The following is a 17,543-nucleotide window of genomic DNA, read 5'->3' as shown; positions in this document are numbered from 1 at the left end:
TATATATGAGTATATTGACTTAGGAGTCAAGTGAGAACACTTGATCATAGGTCATACTCATCGTTTAAGCTCAAGTGGGGTTACCACTTTTACATAAAGCATTGTTGTGTTCACATCTTTAGAGTTGCTTTAGCTCAAGTCTTAGAGTAAAGCTCCCCCTAGATGTGATATCCCCCCTTAGAGGGATGAACTAACCTCGGGTTTTGTCGATGATGACTTCATGTAGATGTTGAAGATGTGGATGCTCAATGTTGATGTAGATCACTTGGAGCTATCCCTTTGAGTGAATTGCACTTTCAATACCTACATGGGTTAGTCCCGCAAGGAACAAACAAGGATATCCATAGACATAGAGTGATGCACACACAAGATGTTATCCATGAAAACTTTTAGGTTACCTTGTCCCTTGTCTTACCAACAAGAGGGTTTGTGACTCCTTGAACTAGTGCAAGATGTGGAAGTTGATTGCACTTGTTCTTGCCAAAATGATAAGAGTGAAGTATGTTGGCGGAGTCACCCTCAAGAACTCTCTAGTTCTTCTTCTTTTGGATCCACACCATCTTGATGGGAATCCTTGGAGTTGTAGTCGTACTTGATGAAGTGGAACTTGAAGTAGTCTTGGGAATCCACTTGACTAAGGTCTTAGGAGCTTCTTCAAATGCATCAATTTCCTCTTGAAGCTTGTCCTTGCCTTTTTGCTTGTAGTCTTGTGGTGGAAGATCATCTTGAGCTTGTGTCCCCTTGAAAGAAGTATCATACTTTTCTTGTTGAGGAACAAACTTTGTCTTGGGGTATTGATCTTCTTCCCACTCAACTCCATTGGCATTGAACTTTCGTTCAAAACCAACACCTTGATTCTTCCGGTGCATTCCTTGCTTGCGCACAATTTCCTCGAATTGCTTACTCCCGGCAAGGCTTTTGTACACTCCTTTCTCTATAATTCCCTTCAATAAGCTATTTTCTTGCTCAAGTGTAACTTGGCTAAGAGAATCATTAGTGGAATCAAGAGAACTACTAGAAGCAACAATATTGGATTTAGCATGATCATTGTTACTGCTAGAGGAAGAATCTTTCTTGTTCTTGTTACTAGACTTGACTTGAGGCATGTAAGTGGATAAGAGTAAACGCTTGGCAATGTAAGGAGAACTTTTCTTGCGAAGATCATCATTGATTGCTTTTAAGAACTCATGCTCTTGCTCAAGATTGAGCTTTTCAAAGCGTAATTTCTTATGAGCTCTTAAAAGTTCTCGATGATCTTTGAAGATAGTTTCATGAGCTAACTTAAGAGTGTTTAGTTCTTTAGTTAGAGCCTCAATCTTCTCCTTATCATTGTCATTCGTTTTATCTTGATTAGCATGATTAATTGACGTTTCATCATAGTATTCATCACTAGAGTTGTCAACAAGCAAATCATCACCTAACAAGTCATCTTCATCACTATTGAAATCAGCATACTCGGGATGTGTTACCTTAGGACCTTTGGTCATGAAGCATTTTCCAATTCCTTCATTTGGTGAGTCAATGATGTCGTAGGAGTTGGTTGACACAAGTGCTAGACCGGCAACACCTTCATCTTGAGTATCTTCGGAGTCGGAGTGATAACTTCTCTCGGAGTGGCTGTCAGAGTCGGAGCCGGATACCCATTCACCAACATGAGCTTGATGTCTTTGTTTTGTGTAGCTCCTTGATGATTTTTCCTTCCTTTCCGAATCCTTGCTTCTCCGTGAGTATCTTCGTTCATAACGATCATCTCTACTCCTTCTCTCTCTTGGTGGTGATTCTTTGCTTCTTCTTTTTGGAGAATCTTCTCTTCTCTTGTAGGGAGCCGTACACTCATTAGAATAGTGTCCGGGTCTTCCACAACTGTAGCAGTTTCGCTCTCGACTAGAAGATCTTTTGTCATTGTAGGACCTTGACTTGAAGCTTCTATTTTTGCTTCTACTCTTGTAGAACTTGTTGAAGTTCTTCACCATTAAGCTCAATTCTTCATTGAAGTTTTGTTTCTCACTTGATGATGTAGGGGCTTCACATGAGGCTTTGTAGGCACCACTTGATTTGTTGTGAAGTTCCTCTTTATCCTTAAGTGACATCTCATGAGCAACAATTTTCTTCCAATCACCTCCGTTGGCTTGAGATCTTTGTAATTGGGCATCATTTGGATCAATGTGCACACAGTATCATATTTCCATCCAAGGCTCTTAGAATCTTCTTGATGATGAATCTATCGGTCATCTCTTCACTTCCTAAGCCGACAATCTCATTTGTGATGAGAGCAAGCCTAGAGTACATTTCAGCGACACCTTCACCATCCTTCATTTTGAACTTGTCAAGTTGACTTTGAAGCACATCCAACTTGGATTCCTTGACGGAGTTGGTACCTTCGTGCATATCAATCAAAGTGTCCCAAATTTCCTTTGCATTCTCAAGATGGCTGATTTTGTTGAATTCTTCGGGGCACAATCCGTTGAAGAGAATATCACAAGCTTGAGCATTGTATTGCAACATCTTCAACTCATCCGCGGTAGCTTCACGGTTTGGTTCTTTCCCATCAAAGAAGTCACCTTGCAAACCAACACACACAATATGTCCAAGAATATGCATTTTCATTTTATGCTTCCAACTAGCAAAATTAGTACCATCAAAGTAAGGACCTCTACGGTGATAATTTCCCTCGCTAGACGCCATACTCTCCTAGGTTGTGAAACCAAGGCTAGGACCACCAAAAGTTATGAAGATCAAAGCAAATGGAGACCAAAGCTCTGATACCACTTGTAGGATCGAAAGTATGTCTAGAGGGGGGGTGATTAGACTACTTGACCAAATAAAAACTTAACCTTTTCCCAATTTTAGTTCTTGGCAGATTTTAGCTATTGTAGGACAAGACAAGCAATCATCACACAATTCAAGCAAGCATGCAAAGAGTATATTGGCAGCGGAAATAAAGCATGCAACTTGCAAGAATGTAAAGGGAAGGGTTTGGAGAATTCAAACACAATTGGAGACACGGATGTTTTTCCCGTGGTTCGGATAGGTGGTGCTATCCTACATCCACGTTGATGGAGACTTCAACCCACGAAGGGTAACGGTTGCGCGAGTCCACGGAGGGCTCCGCCCACGAAGGGTAACGGTTGCGCGAGTCCACGGAGGGCTCCACCCACGAAGGGTAACGGTTGCGCGAGTCCACGGAGGGCTCCACCCACGAAGGGTCCACGAAGAAGCAACCACCCACAAAGGGTCCACGAAGAAGCAACCACCCACAAAGGGTCCACGAAGTAGCAACCTTGTCTATCCCACCATGGACATCGCCCACGAAGGACTTGCCTCACTAGCGGTAGATCTTCACGAAGTAGGCGATCTCCTTGCCCTTACAAACTCCTTGGTTCAACTCCACAATCTTGTCGGAGGCTCCCAAGTGACACCTAGCCAATCTAGGAGACACCACTCTCCAAGAAGTAACAAATGGTGTGTAGGTAATGAACTCCTTGCTCTTGTGCTTCAAATGATAGTCTCCCCAACACTCAACTCTCTCTCATAGGATTTGGATCTGGTGGAAAGAAGATTTGAGTGGAAAGCAACTTGGGGAAGGCTAGAGATGAAGATTCATATGGTAGGAATGGAATATCTTGGTCTCAACACATGAGTAGGTGGTTCTCTCTCAGAACATATGAGTTGGAATTGTGTATGTGTTCTGATGGCTCTCTCCACGAATGAAGAGGAGGTGGAGGGGTATATATAGCCTCCACACAAAATCCAACCGTTACACACAGTTTTCCAATCTCGGTGGGACCGAATCAAAAAACTCGGTCGGACCAAAAAGGTAAACCTAGTGACCGTTAGAGATTTTCGGTGGGACTGACATGCAACTCGATAGGACCGATATGGTTAGGGTTTGGGCATAACGTAATGTCGGTGAGACCGATTACACAAACTCGGTGGGACCGATTTTGGTAATAAGCTAACCAGAGAGTTGGTCAGGCAAACTCGGTGGGACCGATTTGCTCTTTCGGTGAGACCGAAAAGTTACAAAAAGGAAACACTGAATTTACATTGCAATCTTGGTGGGACCGATTCGCTCTTTCGGTGAGACCGAAAAGTTATGAAAGGGAAACAGCGAGTTTGCAATCCCATCTCGGTGAGACCGAGATCCCTATCGGTAGAATTGAATTGCTAGGGTTTGGCAGTGGCTTATGACAAATGAAACTCGGTGGCGCCGGATAGAAAGAATCGGTAGGACCGAGTTTGGCTTAGGGTTTAGGTCATATGTGGATATGGGAAAGTAGTTGAGGGTTTTGGAGCATATCACAAAGCACATGAAGCAAGAGGCTCATTAAGCAACACCTCATCCCTCCTTGATAGTATTGGCTTTTCCTAAAGACTCAATGTGATCTTGGATCACTAAAATATAAAATGAAGAGTCTTGAGCTTTTGAGCTTGAGCCAATCCTTTGTCCTTAGCATTTTGAGGGTTCCACTTTCACATCCATGCCATGCCAATCATTGAGCTTTCCTGAAATAGTCATCTTGGAATAGCATTAGCTCAATGAGCTATATGTTGTTATCAATTACCAAAACCACCTAGGGATATTTGCACTTTCACACTCTCTCTAATTTATTGTTTGTTGTCACTTTCTATTTCACACACATACTCTTTTTGCACACTTACTCATTCTCCTTCACACGCACTTGATCTGTCTCGACTGAGGCACTCTCTTCGGTCCATAGCATATAGATTCATTAAAAAGTCAAACATCACAAAGTTTGACCATGTACGTGGAGAAAAAGAATTACATCTAGTATGGCAAACATATACCATTAGATTCACCATGAGACGTAGTTTTGTATGATGTATCTTTGGTATTGTAGATATAAATAACATTTGCGTAAACCTGATCAAAGTTTCCAAAGTTTGACTTCTAACATTTTTACATGCACTGCATTATCGAGCGGATGGAATATCTCTTTCCCTCCCTCAGCTATCTGACGCACCACTCAGCCTTATCGGGGCTCCTCAATCTCACTCAAACTTTATTGGTCAGTTTGGTTCGTGACCCGACCCTCATGCCTTGATGGCCGTACTGCCTGGTGTGGACGTGAGATGTAAAATATTTCTGCCTGGCCAGGCTTGTGTGGTGCTGAAGCGTTTGGTTCATGCCTGGGCCAGGCAAAGCATCAATGTCCCATCAATCAATCCATGCATCAATTATTTAATTCTAATATCCATCCATGTTATTGTTAGCCTCGTGGCCACACGAACAGGCACGGCCAGGCGTTCGAAATTGGTCGCCTGGGCCAAGCTACTTGCAGTGTCTGGAGTTCAAGCAGGCTAATTAAAGTGCAAGGGAACCCAGGCCAGGTGGGCTTTCTTTTTCACAGGGTAGCAACCAAACAAGAGTGCATGAAATCCAGCCACAACCCCATGCCAGGCAAAAGATGCTCAGGACGCAAGCCAAACTGGCCTTATATCTCACTGGTTCACACATACACATGTCTCGCTCGCGCTATACATATAGACCCATCCAACACTCTCCGCCCTTGTTCTCTCTCCATGTGACACGCACCCCCCTAAGTACCATAATCCCTCACTCCATCATAGGCGCAAGCACTCCCCCCTCCTAAGTATGATTATCTCTTACTAGCCATCAGGAACACACGTATTGTCTCCTTACATCCATATGTATATCTCGATATCTCTCGGGGCATCTTCTATCGCGCACACACCTTGTCACTCGATCTCCCACCTATGTAGTCCCATCACGATCTCTAGGGGATCTCTCTATGACAAACATACACTCTCTCCTCCCCATGTCTGCATTTTCTCCGTACGCCTCTCTCGACCTCTCTCCCTTGTTTGTCAGACCCCTCTTGGCCACGTGCTAGGGGTCTTGCTCTCTCGGTTCCAAACAACTACACACTATCTCCTCACCTTGCCTCCGTTGTTGAAGATGCATGTGTGATATGTTTGCATAAGACACGCACACTTTTTCTCTACTTTTATCGTGTGTTGTCCATGTCTCTTTCACACACGCACACACACTTTTTTCACTCACTCTCTCTCTCTAGTTAGGGACTGTCACGTCCATAAGCATATGGATGTTTTGAAAAGTCAAACCTCAGAAAAGTTTGACCAGGTATATGTGGAGAAAAACATTTACATCTGGAACGATCATTAGATTCATCACAACATGTACTTACTTCATACTATCATTTATCTTTGGTATTGTAGATATAAGTAATTTCTTTATAAACTTGGTCAAAGTTTCAAACGTTTGACTTAAAAAAATGTTGGAACTACATTATCGAACGGAGGGAGTAGCTCTCTCTCTCTCTCTGCTATCTCTCACGGGCCTCCCCTCTCACTCGAACTCTCTATACCGACGGATTATACGCTCATTGTGTCAGTGTATAGCTCCGTATATTGTTTAGTTGACCGGTCAACCAATCCACATGTTGCCTTGTCAGCTCGTGTTCTGTATCTGCATGTGCTGGCCCATGTGGCAGTGGGTCAAAATAAGTAAACTAGAGGCCCATCTGACACGCGGTGAAGTAAACAAAGTTGAAACACTCGGGGTAGCACCCCGCACGCTAGTAAATTGATGGCGCATTGAGGATAAAATTCTTGCGCGCGAAGGACGCACTCGGCACAATTCACCACTGCGCGGCGGCATGCACAGGAGGACGCACTCGCGCACACCCAACACACAACACACACCAGCACACGAGTACACCGGCGTCGCGCCGGTTGAGATGGATGGTGAGGCAGCCAACAAGAGGAGGCGGCTCCAGCCAAAACTGCATCCGGCGAGCCTGGACTTCATCAGCAGCCTCCCAGACGACATGCTGTTCGTCATCATCGGCCTCCTCCCCACAAAATCTGCCGTGCGGACCGCCCTGCTCTCCCGGCGGTGGCGCCCCCTCTGGCGCTGCGTCCCCCTCAACCTAACCGTTGACAGCTGCCTCTGCGACGGGGATTGGAAACGCATGACCGCAGTCTCCAAGATCCTTTCATCGCACCTTGGGCCAGCCAGACGCCTTGACATCCACATGTTCAGTACCAACTGCAAGGTCCAACCCAAGTTTGATGAGTGGTTCTTATCCCCCCGCCCTAGATCAGCTCGAGGAGCTTAGCTTTGAAGCTGGACGATGTCGCTCCCTGTCGCCGTCCGTGCTCCACCTCACGCCAACGTTGCGCCGTGCCAGCTTCAGCTCCTGCTATCTTCCCCAGATTAATGTCGCGCCCGCCCTTCTTCTCCCTCAACTCAAGCAGCTTGACCTCTTCGACGTTGTCATCTGAAAGAAGGCTATGGAGCACCTGCTCCGCAGCTGTACTGCGCTCGAGTACCTTCGTCTTGAGCAGATCCACGGGTTCATTAGCCTCCACATCGCCTCGATGAATCTCCGATGGATTTATGTGTCTCGCTGGCCCCGCAACAAGACATCAATTGGGAAGAGATCAATCCAGCTGTTCCACGTTATGATCATTGAGAATGCGCCTTTCCTTGAGAGATTGCTTGTATCGGATCTAGAAGGTCCAACAAAAATCAGGGTCATTGACGCGCTGAAATTGACAGCGTTGGTGTACTCGTCTGCCAAATTCTCCGAACTCTTTATTGGATCCGTAATCGTTCAGGTACAACACTCATCTTCTTCTCCGTCTTCTTGAAATTCACATTTTTAAATTTCTTCTTGATGTATTTACGACCGTCTTCCAGAAAATGATTCCCACAAGCTTGACCCAGTCCATGCGCATAGTGAAGATCTTAGCACTAAAATCTATCGGCCCCAATCCGGATCAAGTTGTTGGATTCCTTACATTCTTTTCGTGCACAGAGAAGCTACTCATCGAGGTGAAACTTCTTTCCTATAAGTAAACGGTAATCACAACGTAGCTCATTTTTTTCGTATTTTTTCCAAATTACGATGACAAGTGTAGTGTTCAAAACTGCATCTACGCACTGCACAGAAAGAAATGTTTTTAGTATTTTTTCTCACGTGATCACCTGCATCATTTTTATGTTGTACTACTATAGTAGCCTAGGCTAGTCATAGTGGAAATTAGACTACTCCAGTAACTCTATGGTTACCCTAAGAGCAAGTACTACCTCCGTCCTGGTTTACTCTTCCAATTTTGTAGTATCAAAGTTTGACCACAGATTTAACTGACAAAATGTTAATGCATGTCACTAAGAACTATATCGTTGGATTCGTATTTGAACATAATTTCAAATGGTGTAATTTTTAGTGACATGCATTGGCATTTTCTTAGGTAAATCTATGGTCAAAATTTTATACTAAATACGAGGTAGTATTCCCTCCGTCCTAAAATTCTTGTCTTACATTTGTTTAGATACGGATGTATCTAACACTAAAATGTAACTAGATACATCCGTATTTAGACAAATTTAAGACAAGAATTTTGGGACGGAGGGAGTACACAAGTGGGCTATGTAGGCCAAAACATGTGCCAAATTCACTTGTGATGCATTTTGCATCGATGCCCCTCCATTGCTCACCTGGTGCCCCAATCTGGATCACCTACTTTGCTCCGGTGCCAAATTAACTCACGCAATGAAAAAACACTGCGTGGGAGAGAGAGGACTGAGGCAATAAAAAACACTTGTTTGGGAGAGTGAGAGGCTGGTGTAGATGGTTTGATTGATTTGTTTGTACATGTGGGTCTGTGTGCACAGCGGTGCCAACTCTCTCACATCGCGAGAGCGGTGCCAAAATCTTTTGATTTGACATCGATGCGTATTATGTGGCATACTTTTGCGAAATATGGCATCAGCCACATAGTGGAAGGCAACAAATGCCCAAGCTCTTCACGTGCTCCTAGTTAAATGAGAGGAAACAGAAAGAGAGAGAGAGAGAGTGAAAAAATATCACTAGCCAGCCAACCATATCGTATGAGCAAATGATATTGATACCTCTTGATGACACAACAATCTTATGCAGCCAGCTGCTCTAATATGTTCTCTTCTTTTGCAGATAAAAAAAGACCCGAAAGTGAAAAAATGTGTTGCACTATAACAATCTCATCGAATTCCTTGATATCCATTTTACAGAAATTGATTTGATCGACTACCGAGGTAGCACATCTGAGATTAAATTGGCCAGGCTCTTTGTTCTGGATGCAAGTGTGCTCAAGGTAATGAGGTTTGGCGTTCTCTGGCGCAACAATGAATGCCGTGCTGATCACCGCAAGCGTCTAAGCCTAAATGACAAAGTCTCCGCAGAATTTGAATTTGTTTTGAAACATCAAGTGGTCAGAGACTCGAAAACTTATTTGCCCATTAGTGACTTGTCAGGGTGGTGGATTTTAGTTTGTACGATAATGCTGCATCCACCTAAAGTAAAGAAAGTTCTTACATAAACTTCCTAGTAATTCCCTCTTCGTAGGTGCAGCATTACTCCTAACATTTGTAATATCAGTTTGAAACTTGTAATATTGTCGTGGCCTATTCCTGCGTTTTCAAAATCCTGCAAGTCAAACAGGTCCTGAGTTGGTGATGATGTTATGCCTCCCATCTTTCACCAATAGCCGTCGGATCTAGATCTGACGCATAAAAAGATGCCCGCACTTCTTCCCTATTTACAAACAACTCCTTGTCTCTCACAATCAGCCTTATCTCCTCCCCACCACATCTAGAAGGCCGTGGAAAAATCTGGCGCGTTGGCCGCTGCCGGAGCCGTCCACCCCCAATCTTGGTGTTCCGTGCAATGCACGGGAATCTACGCACGGGAAATTATGTTGAACAGGGCTAGTTGTAAGCAGGCTAGCTCTACAGCCATGATGATAGTGACTGCAGATGGTGAGGCTGACTATGGTATGCCGAAAACTGCGCCTATACTCAGATGTCATCTCCGGCGCAGGGTCTTGTCACTTCACTGTGAGGAGCATCACGTAATAATTTGACCAACGGGTCGTACAGTGCTAGTACTCCTACTACTACATTGGTAGTACTACTACTAGTACTAGTAGCACCACCGTCTGGATTTAGGAGTACTACCACGTCCATCTGGATTTTAGTATTTGACTAGCAATATCTAGTAATGCATGTCACAAAAAATGTACTACTCCCTCTCTAAATAAATACATGGTGTTTTATTCCTATCAGCGAGAGAAGTTAATGTTTTTTTGCTAACTAGAGTACTAATAGGATTACATGCAATGAACTAAACACTGGATGTCATGTTTGGTAGTCTCAAGTCATTGAAAGCATGCATGGCCCACATCTCTCATTGGTTGATATGTCACGAAATAAGAAACAAGGAGGGAGATAATGCACCGTGCCTAAGTATTTTGGGATTATTTGGTTTTCATAAGGTGACTTACACAACATTTTCGTTTACATGCATTAACATTTTATTAGTTAAATCAAAGGTCAAAACTTGGCGCAAAATGCAAAGGGGACCAATAAACCAGTAAACATCAAACTTCTCCCATTTGGCCCCAACTAGAGGTCCGGTGAGATGACTATACTGCACCGACACGGAGGGGGACGCAGCTTCATTGACTTACGGCAACTGCCTTTGGGTGAATGACACGTGGGCCCAGGGGGTGGCTGTCCCACCTATCATACAGCCAAAGGCAGGTGCAGTAGAGGGCCGAGGAGTAGTACGGAATCCTACACACCTACGCACGCTAACCAAGGGCAAGAGTGATCACTCGAATCGCAAGATCAGTTGACTAGAAGCTAAGCTAGACCCAAGGAGGCGATGAGCGCGAGCATCAGCCGGCTGTGCTAGATGGTCCACGACGCCGGCCTGCGGCCCGGCACCGAGGAACGTCTCCAGGTAGTATTGCTTGAGGCTGCCAGGGCGAGGGGCCGCTTGGACGACAACTTTGTCTCCTTGTTCGACGAGGTCCTCATCGGTTTCCTCGACAAGTTCACCGTCGTCAAGAAGCTTGCGGACGACTTTGACGTAAGCCTCCAGCAGACGCGCCCAGGCTCTGTGATGCCCGCCACCCTCAACGGCCACTATGGTGACAACCTCTTCAACACACTGGTGGCCCTGCGACTGCTTGCCGTCGCCCCGGAGAATGTCCACCTCGAGGTCGCGCTCGCCGCGCAGCGCCTGGCGTAGCAAGACACCATTGACATAATCACCCACGTCTATGCGCAAATCGTCCACAAGGACTACTACATGCAAGAGGAGGACGATAGGACGCTGGCCTTCTTGGACCACAGGGCAACCTTGGACGGCACTATTCAGAAGCACGTTGAGGTCGCCACCAACGCCGCTGCTCCTCACATGTCGGTTGGTGACCCGGCGCACTAGGGCGTGAGGATGTCGTTGATGGATCCGTATGTATTTTTATCTTTCCGCCAAATCCATGTAGTAGTATATGATACTACAGTAATTATCTTACCTTTCGCATCAACTTCATAATTTTCATACGTACTCCATGCATGAACGGGCCAAACTTCTCATTACTCTAGGAAAAATCGTTATTTTCTATCTATCGGTCGTGCCATGGAGCAGAACCAAATTTTACAAGTTACAAGTTCAAAAGGAAAAGCCTGCCGTGTTCGCGTCGCACCCCTGCACGGTTGGTCCGGCACACCGCTCAAGTGGGAATGCGTGCGGTGTTGCATTTTCACTTACAAGTGGGACCGCAGTTGAGCAAACCGACTATCGGCGATGGCTGAGAAAACAGGAGGGAGAAGAGATGGCTATAGCATGGACTTTATATAATAATAACAATTGATACAAGATTTATAAAAGCTCACCTTCGCTTCTATAGCTATTGCCGTAATTGTATCTATGATGTTGCGTGAGAATGATCCTTTTTGTGAGATCCACAACTGTTGGCCTGTAACAAGTCGTGTTATTTTGGCATTATGTGCTTTGTACGGTACTTTCTCTGTCCGGATTTATTAGTGCTTGCTGGGTTTTATGGTACTTTTGACCTAACATTTGACTAATAAACTTATGTGTTATATATATCACAGAATAAAGATCTTTCAAAATGTTTTTTGGGCATATAAATAATATTTCTTGTGAGTTAAATTCTAACCAACTTTAGGCTAAAACATTCCGGGGGCCTAATAAATTCAAACTGAGGAATTTTGCAGTAGCATGTAGCTCGTCCCTCGCGTTGTATTTGGATTCTAATTAATATACATAAATTCAAAATCATACGAAGAGACAATGAGATAAAACCAACAATATATTTTATTGGTTGAATGACACAAGATATGCATCGTGTATTCGATAGTAAATTAGTTAGTTAGCAATATAAGTGAGATTGTGAGAAACAGTAATATCATATACCTGAGATCGATCTCGGACGACGGTGCTCGACAATGACGCACTGTGGACTGGTGCATGGCCCTGGCGGGAGGAGGGAGGCACCCGGCCATGTGCAATGGCTTCCAGCGATTAGGGCCTAGAATAGGCATAGCCTAAGCGTTAGCAATCCATCGATTCAATGATCGATGCGGCCGATACAAACAGAAATCGCTAGATGGGGGCGTGCCGGCTTGGAGATATGGAATACCGATCTCAATTTTGAAGGGAGAATGGGCTACATCTGTAGATGAGGACATACGCCTGCAGATCCACTAATTGAGGAGTAGCCACAATAGGAGAAGGGAAGCTGCGTCTGCGCCCGTGACTTGCGTCTGCGAGATTGAAGGAGAGCTATGTTTTTTTTAGCGTAATGAAGGAAAGCTAAGTCTGCGGGCTGTGTGATCCCTGCATCCCCGGCCTGCCTCGCTGGGCTGGCTACATATGCATGCCTTCGGGAGGGGGCCCCTTCAACTTGGGGGCCCGGGGCGGTCGCTCCCCCTGCCCCCCTCAGGGCCGGCCCTGCTAGTAGATAAAATATGAAACTATTTTTCATGATGAATCAAATGATATAAATTTCGTATTGTGAATGTTGATATTAAAAAAAAAACTCGGTCAAACCTGCACTCGTTTGACTTTCGAGAAAACAAATACACCTTTATAAAGAAACGGAGGCCATGTTTCAGAAAAGAAAAAAAAAGCCCGGTTCGGGAGTGATTGCCATAAGCCTGACGCTGCTCACACGGGAGAAATCATACGGCTATTCGGTGCTCCATCGAGCGATCGGCGAGACGATCGATCTTTTTCAATTATCACCCGACCGACGCGTATCACGGCCATTAGTTAACGTATATCACGGCCATTAATTTAGCGTAACACCACCACTAATTAATCGGAGGGAGTAGTTGGCAACAATATATTTGCCGGGCCCACGAAGCGTGGAACTGCGTGCCTTGTTGAGATAGATGGATCAGATAAGCCGATGAAAAAAAGAGGTGGGTTCGAATAGATAGACACGCGGTGCGAACTACCCTCTGTGATCACTTCCGAGGCAGTTTATCCAGCGAAGCTAGCAGGCAGCAGCAATGGCGGCCGAGCCCGAGATCTGCGTGCTCTCCAATGGCAGGATCACGGCGAACATCGCCAGCTGGGGCGCCACCATCACCTCCCTCCTCGTCCCCGACGCGCAAGGTTTCGTCCATGACTACTTCGAACACAAATCTCTTCTCCAGATTCCTTTGGTTTGGTGATTCTTGAATCTGAACTCCTCCCTTTGCGAATTGGTGCTCTGTAAGCAGGGGATCTCGCGGATGTCGTTCTTGGGTTCGACACACTGGAGCCGTACTTGGTAATAACCGATCTACAATCCCATCTCTGTCTGTATAGACTGTGTAGTGCCTTGACTTTTGGATTCTAACTGGAGATGGTGTGGCAATGCTTCTGTGCTAATCGCTGTGATTAAGTTGTGAATTCTACTCCGGGTTGGTTTTTTGGGCTCAACTGAACTGGATTTTGCGGCAAATTGATGTGCGGTTTATGCGTTGCCTACTTAGCTCAGTTTTTGTTGAATTCGTCGGCTATATCTTACTTTCTTTTTAACTGCCGGTCGTAATTCTTCATTAGATTGAAAGTTTGAAACTACTTCATGTTGTCTATATTATAGCAGAAAGTACCACCATATCAGGCTGATCACAAGTAGATGGCTCTTTGCAGACGATATAGCAAATTATTGAACAAGGGTGATGTTTCAGTAGCTATGGATACATCTTTTAGTAAATATGGTTTCGAGCTGAATTCCTGTTGGGAAAAGGATATTTGTAAAGTTGTGTCCAGGTTCAGGCTTTATGACAAGGAAAACTATCAAAAACCAACGCTTCATTCTGTTTATGTCACTGAAAGTTTCTTTAGTTTGTCTATGAATACATTTTCTAAATCAGATGCAAGTCTGAACTATCCTGATATAAATATTAGTGATTTGATGCGGAACACATGTGAATCAGTGTCGTCCTGATACCTAGAATCGATGGTTCCTCAAATAGAAGATGCTAGATTTGTCGTCAGGTCTCACATATAAGTTGTTCTTTTATTTGAAAATATTGTAGGTTGTGCACTTCCGTTTAATGCAATTTGTCTTGGCAAGTCACTTCATAACTCTCTTTCTGTTTTTTTTTAATTTGTACATAACCATGTAAATATTATTTTAGTAAAAATTACAGTAGGATCATTTCCTGCTGTTTTCATGTAAAAAGAATCCCTGTTGTTTTCAGTCCTACCACCAATCAAGCTATATAAAGTTCGTAAGTTTTTCAAAGTTCTTGCGGAACCCCTTTAGTCGAAGAGGTTGTAAACCTTGATGTTAGTCATTCACACACCAAAGCCCAATGATTTATTTCAGATATGTACCAACCAATTGTACATGAAATTTCTGAAGTATCGAGAATGTATCTAGTTATGTTAAATTTCCATTTAACTTGTTTCGAAGGGTTGCCTGTGGTTGTTAACATAGACCTTTTGTTTCTTCTATTCTGTTTTTGTAGAAAGGCATGGCACCTTATTTTGGTTGCATAGTTGGCCGAGTTGCAAATAGGATCAAGAATGGGAAGTTTGATCTGAACGGAGTCGAGTATTCATTGCCTATCAACAATGGGCCGAACAGCCTTCATGGTATAGTTTCATAAATTTCACGTGGTTAGTTTTGGCAAGGTGTATACTTTGTTTTAGCTAGATCTGACAATGTGGCTATGTCTCTGAGGCTTCTTCAGACTGGTCGGTTGCTATGGAACACTGTAAAATAATAAGTAATTTTATTGATGATTTGAATAATTATCATGTGATATTATCACAAGTTCACAACTGAGTAGACAGTACACCACAGACCGAGATGTCTTAAGCAGATTGCAATACATGTACACTCAGTATCCTAGTACAGTACTATTATTTTTTGGGCCTCGAAGAACAAAGCGTACTATAAAATTGACATGTCAGGAGATGAAAGCTACAATTTTGTTCTCTACCTTTAACTCTATTACAATTGGTTATGTTCATGTGACTCAACTGCAAAAAATAGTTTGTTTTGTTGCTGAATTGTAAATTTCAGGTGGATTGAAGGGGTTTGACAAGGTTGTGTGGGGTGTTGTAGAGCGTAAAGATGGCGAGTACCCATCAATAACCTTTCAATATGAGAGCAAAGATGGCGAAGAAGGTAATGTGACCAACAACTTTGTTTATACTGCTGAATCCCATGGTTAAGTCTGCCTATTCAAGCATGAATTGTTTCACAGGTTACCCTGGCGATGTAACCGTCCGAGCAACGTATTCTCTTCCGGAGGCCACCACTCTAAGACTTGATATGGAAGCTATACCAGCTAACAAAGCCACTCCTATCAGCTTGGCACAGCATACTTACTGGAACCTTGCAGGCCACAACTCTGGCAGCATCTTGGATCATTCGATCCAGATCTGGGCAAAACACGTCACTCCAGTCAATGAAAACACGATTCCTACCGGAGAAATAATGCCCGTCCAGGACACGCCTTTTGATTTCACCACGGAGCATAGGATTGGAGACCGCATCAACGATGTTCCTGGAGGGTACGACCATAACTATGTACTGGACTCGGGCGATGAGAAGAATGGCCTGAAGCACGCAGCCAAGCTAAAGGACCCATCGAGCTCACGAACTCTGGACCTCTGGACCGATGCGCCTGGCATGCAGTTCTATACTGCCAACTATGTGAATGGCATCACGGGCAAAGGAGGAGCTGTTTACGGTAAGCATGCCGGAGTATGCTTGGAAACCCAGGGGTTCCCCAATGCTATCAACCAGCCCAATTTCCCGTCTGTGGTGGTGCAGCCTGGTGCGAAGTATAAGCACACCATGTTGTTTGAGTTCTCGGCATGATTAGAGATGCTGCCGGCAGCTTAAATGGCTGCAACTGCAATAGTTATAGAGTGGAATAAAACGACCAGAAGAAAAAAGTCAAGTTGTAGTACCAAACAAAAATTAAAAAGGTGTAGTGACCAGAACTGAGTGACATTATTTCATTCAGAAAATCATGTTCAAGGGTGTCTTATATTTTGGTTGTGTATACTGTGACTGAGAAGAATTGTTCACATGCTTGCCAAAATATTGAAGGTCGTTTGCTTGATTTGCATGCTGAAGTGATTCTCTTGTCATTTTACACGAAACGATCGGAGAGCTTACAAAGCTATTTAACTATGCAGCAAATAAATCTCAAAAGATTCAGTTGATTTCAATGAACAATTAATCATGAAGTGGCAATTCATCATGTCCCAACAAACACACCATGGATTACATCGAATTGATCCCGATCATATGAGACGGCTCATGAGAACATGGTATTGAAGATCCAAAAAAAGAGAGTCATCTAGCTACTACTATGGACCCGTAGGTCCTAATGGAATTACTCACACATCATCATGAAGACAGCAAGGTTGATGAGCCATCTAGCTACTACTATGGGCCCATAGGTCCTAATGGAATTACTCACATATCATCATGGAGGCAACAAGGTTGATGAAGATGGCTCCGACAATGGCTTCCCTCTCCGGCAGGGCTTCGGAACAGGCCTCCAGATGAGATCTTCGTGGAACAGTGGCTTCTGGCGGTGATAATATTCTTCTGAAAATATGGCAGATGGTTTTGGTATTTATAGACGATTATGGCGCGGATTCGGGTTAAGGCGCTGCAGGGAGGCCCACACGGGCAGGTGGCGCGACCATTCCTGCCCACGCGGGGTGGCCGTCTGGGCTCATGGCTTGGCCTCTCGATCTCTCCCGAAGCTTTTGGTGTTCGTATTGCCCCAACAAAATCGTATTAAAGTGGCAAGTGATTTTGACCTCCGTAGATATTGATTTCTTGTGAAACCGAAAACAAGCAGAAAACAAGAACCGACACTGGGCACTAAATTAATAAGTTAGTCTAGAAAAAACAATATAAATTGCTATAAAATGATAATATAATAGTAATGAAACAATAAAAAATTATAGATACGTTTGAGAATTATGAGTAGATGGGGGTGTGTGCGATAAAGTGACACAACAATGTTTTTAATAGGTTAAGTCGCCTCGTCGAAGCACGACCTACATCCTATGAGGAGAGTCATCAAGAGGTTCTCGGCGCACGCCACACGTGGGGTGTTGCCGCTTCCTAAGTACCATGACTCCTGACTAGTCTGAGCCTTACTAGATCCCTCAGAATCGAGTTCCCGACCTCCTGTTGAGTGTTGTTCT

General features: G+C 44.2%; 1 protein-coding gene across 1 annotated transcript; it reads left to right on the top strand.

The window, feature by feature from the left end:
* The first annotated feature begins 13,252 nt into the window (after nt 1-13,252).
* LOC119353913 (galactose mutarotase-like) lies at nt 13,253-16,442 on the top strand. Its single transcript, XM_037620609.1, has 5 exons — nt 13,253-13,481; nt 13,589-13,638; nt 14,828-14,954; nt 15,388-15,492; nt 15,572-16,442. Exons 1-5 carry the CDS (start codon nt 13,376-13,378, stop codon nt 16,189-16,191), a joined length of 1,008 nt encoding a protein of 335 aa, XP_037476506.1. The 5' UTR covers nt 13,253-13,375; the 3' UTR covers nt 16,192-16,442.
* The last annotated feature ends 1,101 nt before the right edge of the window (nt 16,443-17,543 follow it).

This window comes from Triticum dicoccoides, chromosome 2A, assembly GCF_002162155.2.
Source record: "Triticum dicoccoides isolate Atlit2015 ecotype Zavitan chromosome 2A, WEW_v2.0, whole genome shotgun sequence".
NCBI classification, from domain to species: Eukaryota; Viridiplantae; Streptophyta; class Magnoliopsida; order Poales; family Poaceae; genus Triticum; species Triticum dicoccoides.
This window is presented reverse-complemented; position numbering and strand designations above follow the sequence as displayed.

Excerpts from the sequence above, each read along its gene's own strand:
- LOC119353913 (XM_037620609.1), top strand. The coding sequence starts at position 13,376 with ATGGCGGCCGAGCCCGAGATCTGCGTGCTCTCCAATGGCAGGATCACG. Across the intron at positions 13,482-13,588 it reads CCTCGTCCCCGACGCGCAAG|GGGATCTCGCGGATGTCGTT; the intron begins GTTTCGTCCATG and ends CTCTGTAAGCAG. Across the intron at positions 13,639-14,827 it reads ACACACTGGAGCCGTACTTG|AAAGGCATGGCACCTTATTT; the intron begins GTAATAACCGAT and ends CTGTTTTTGTAG.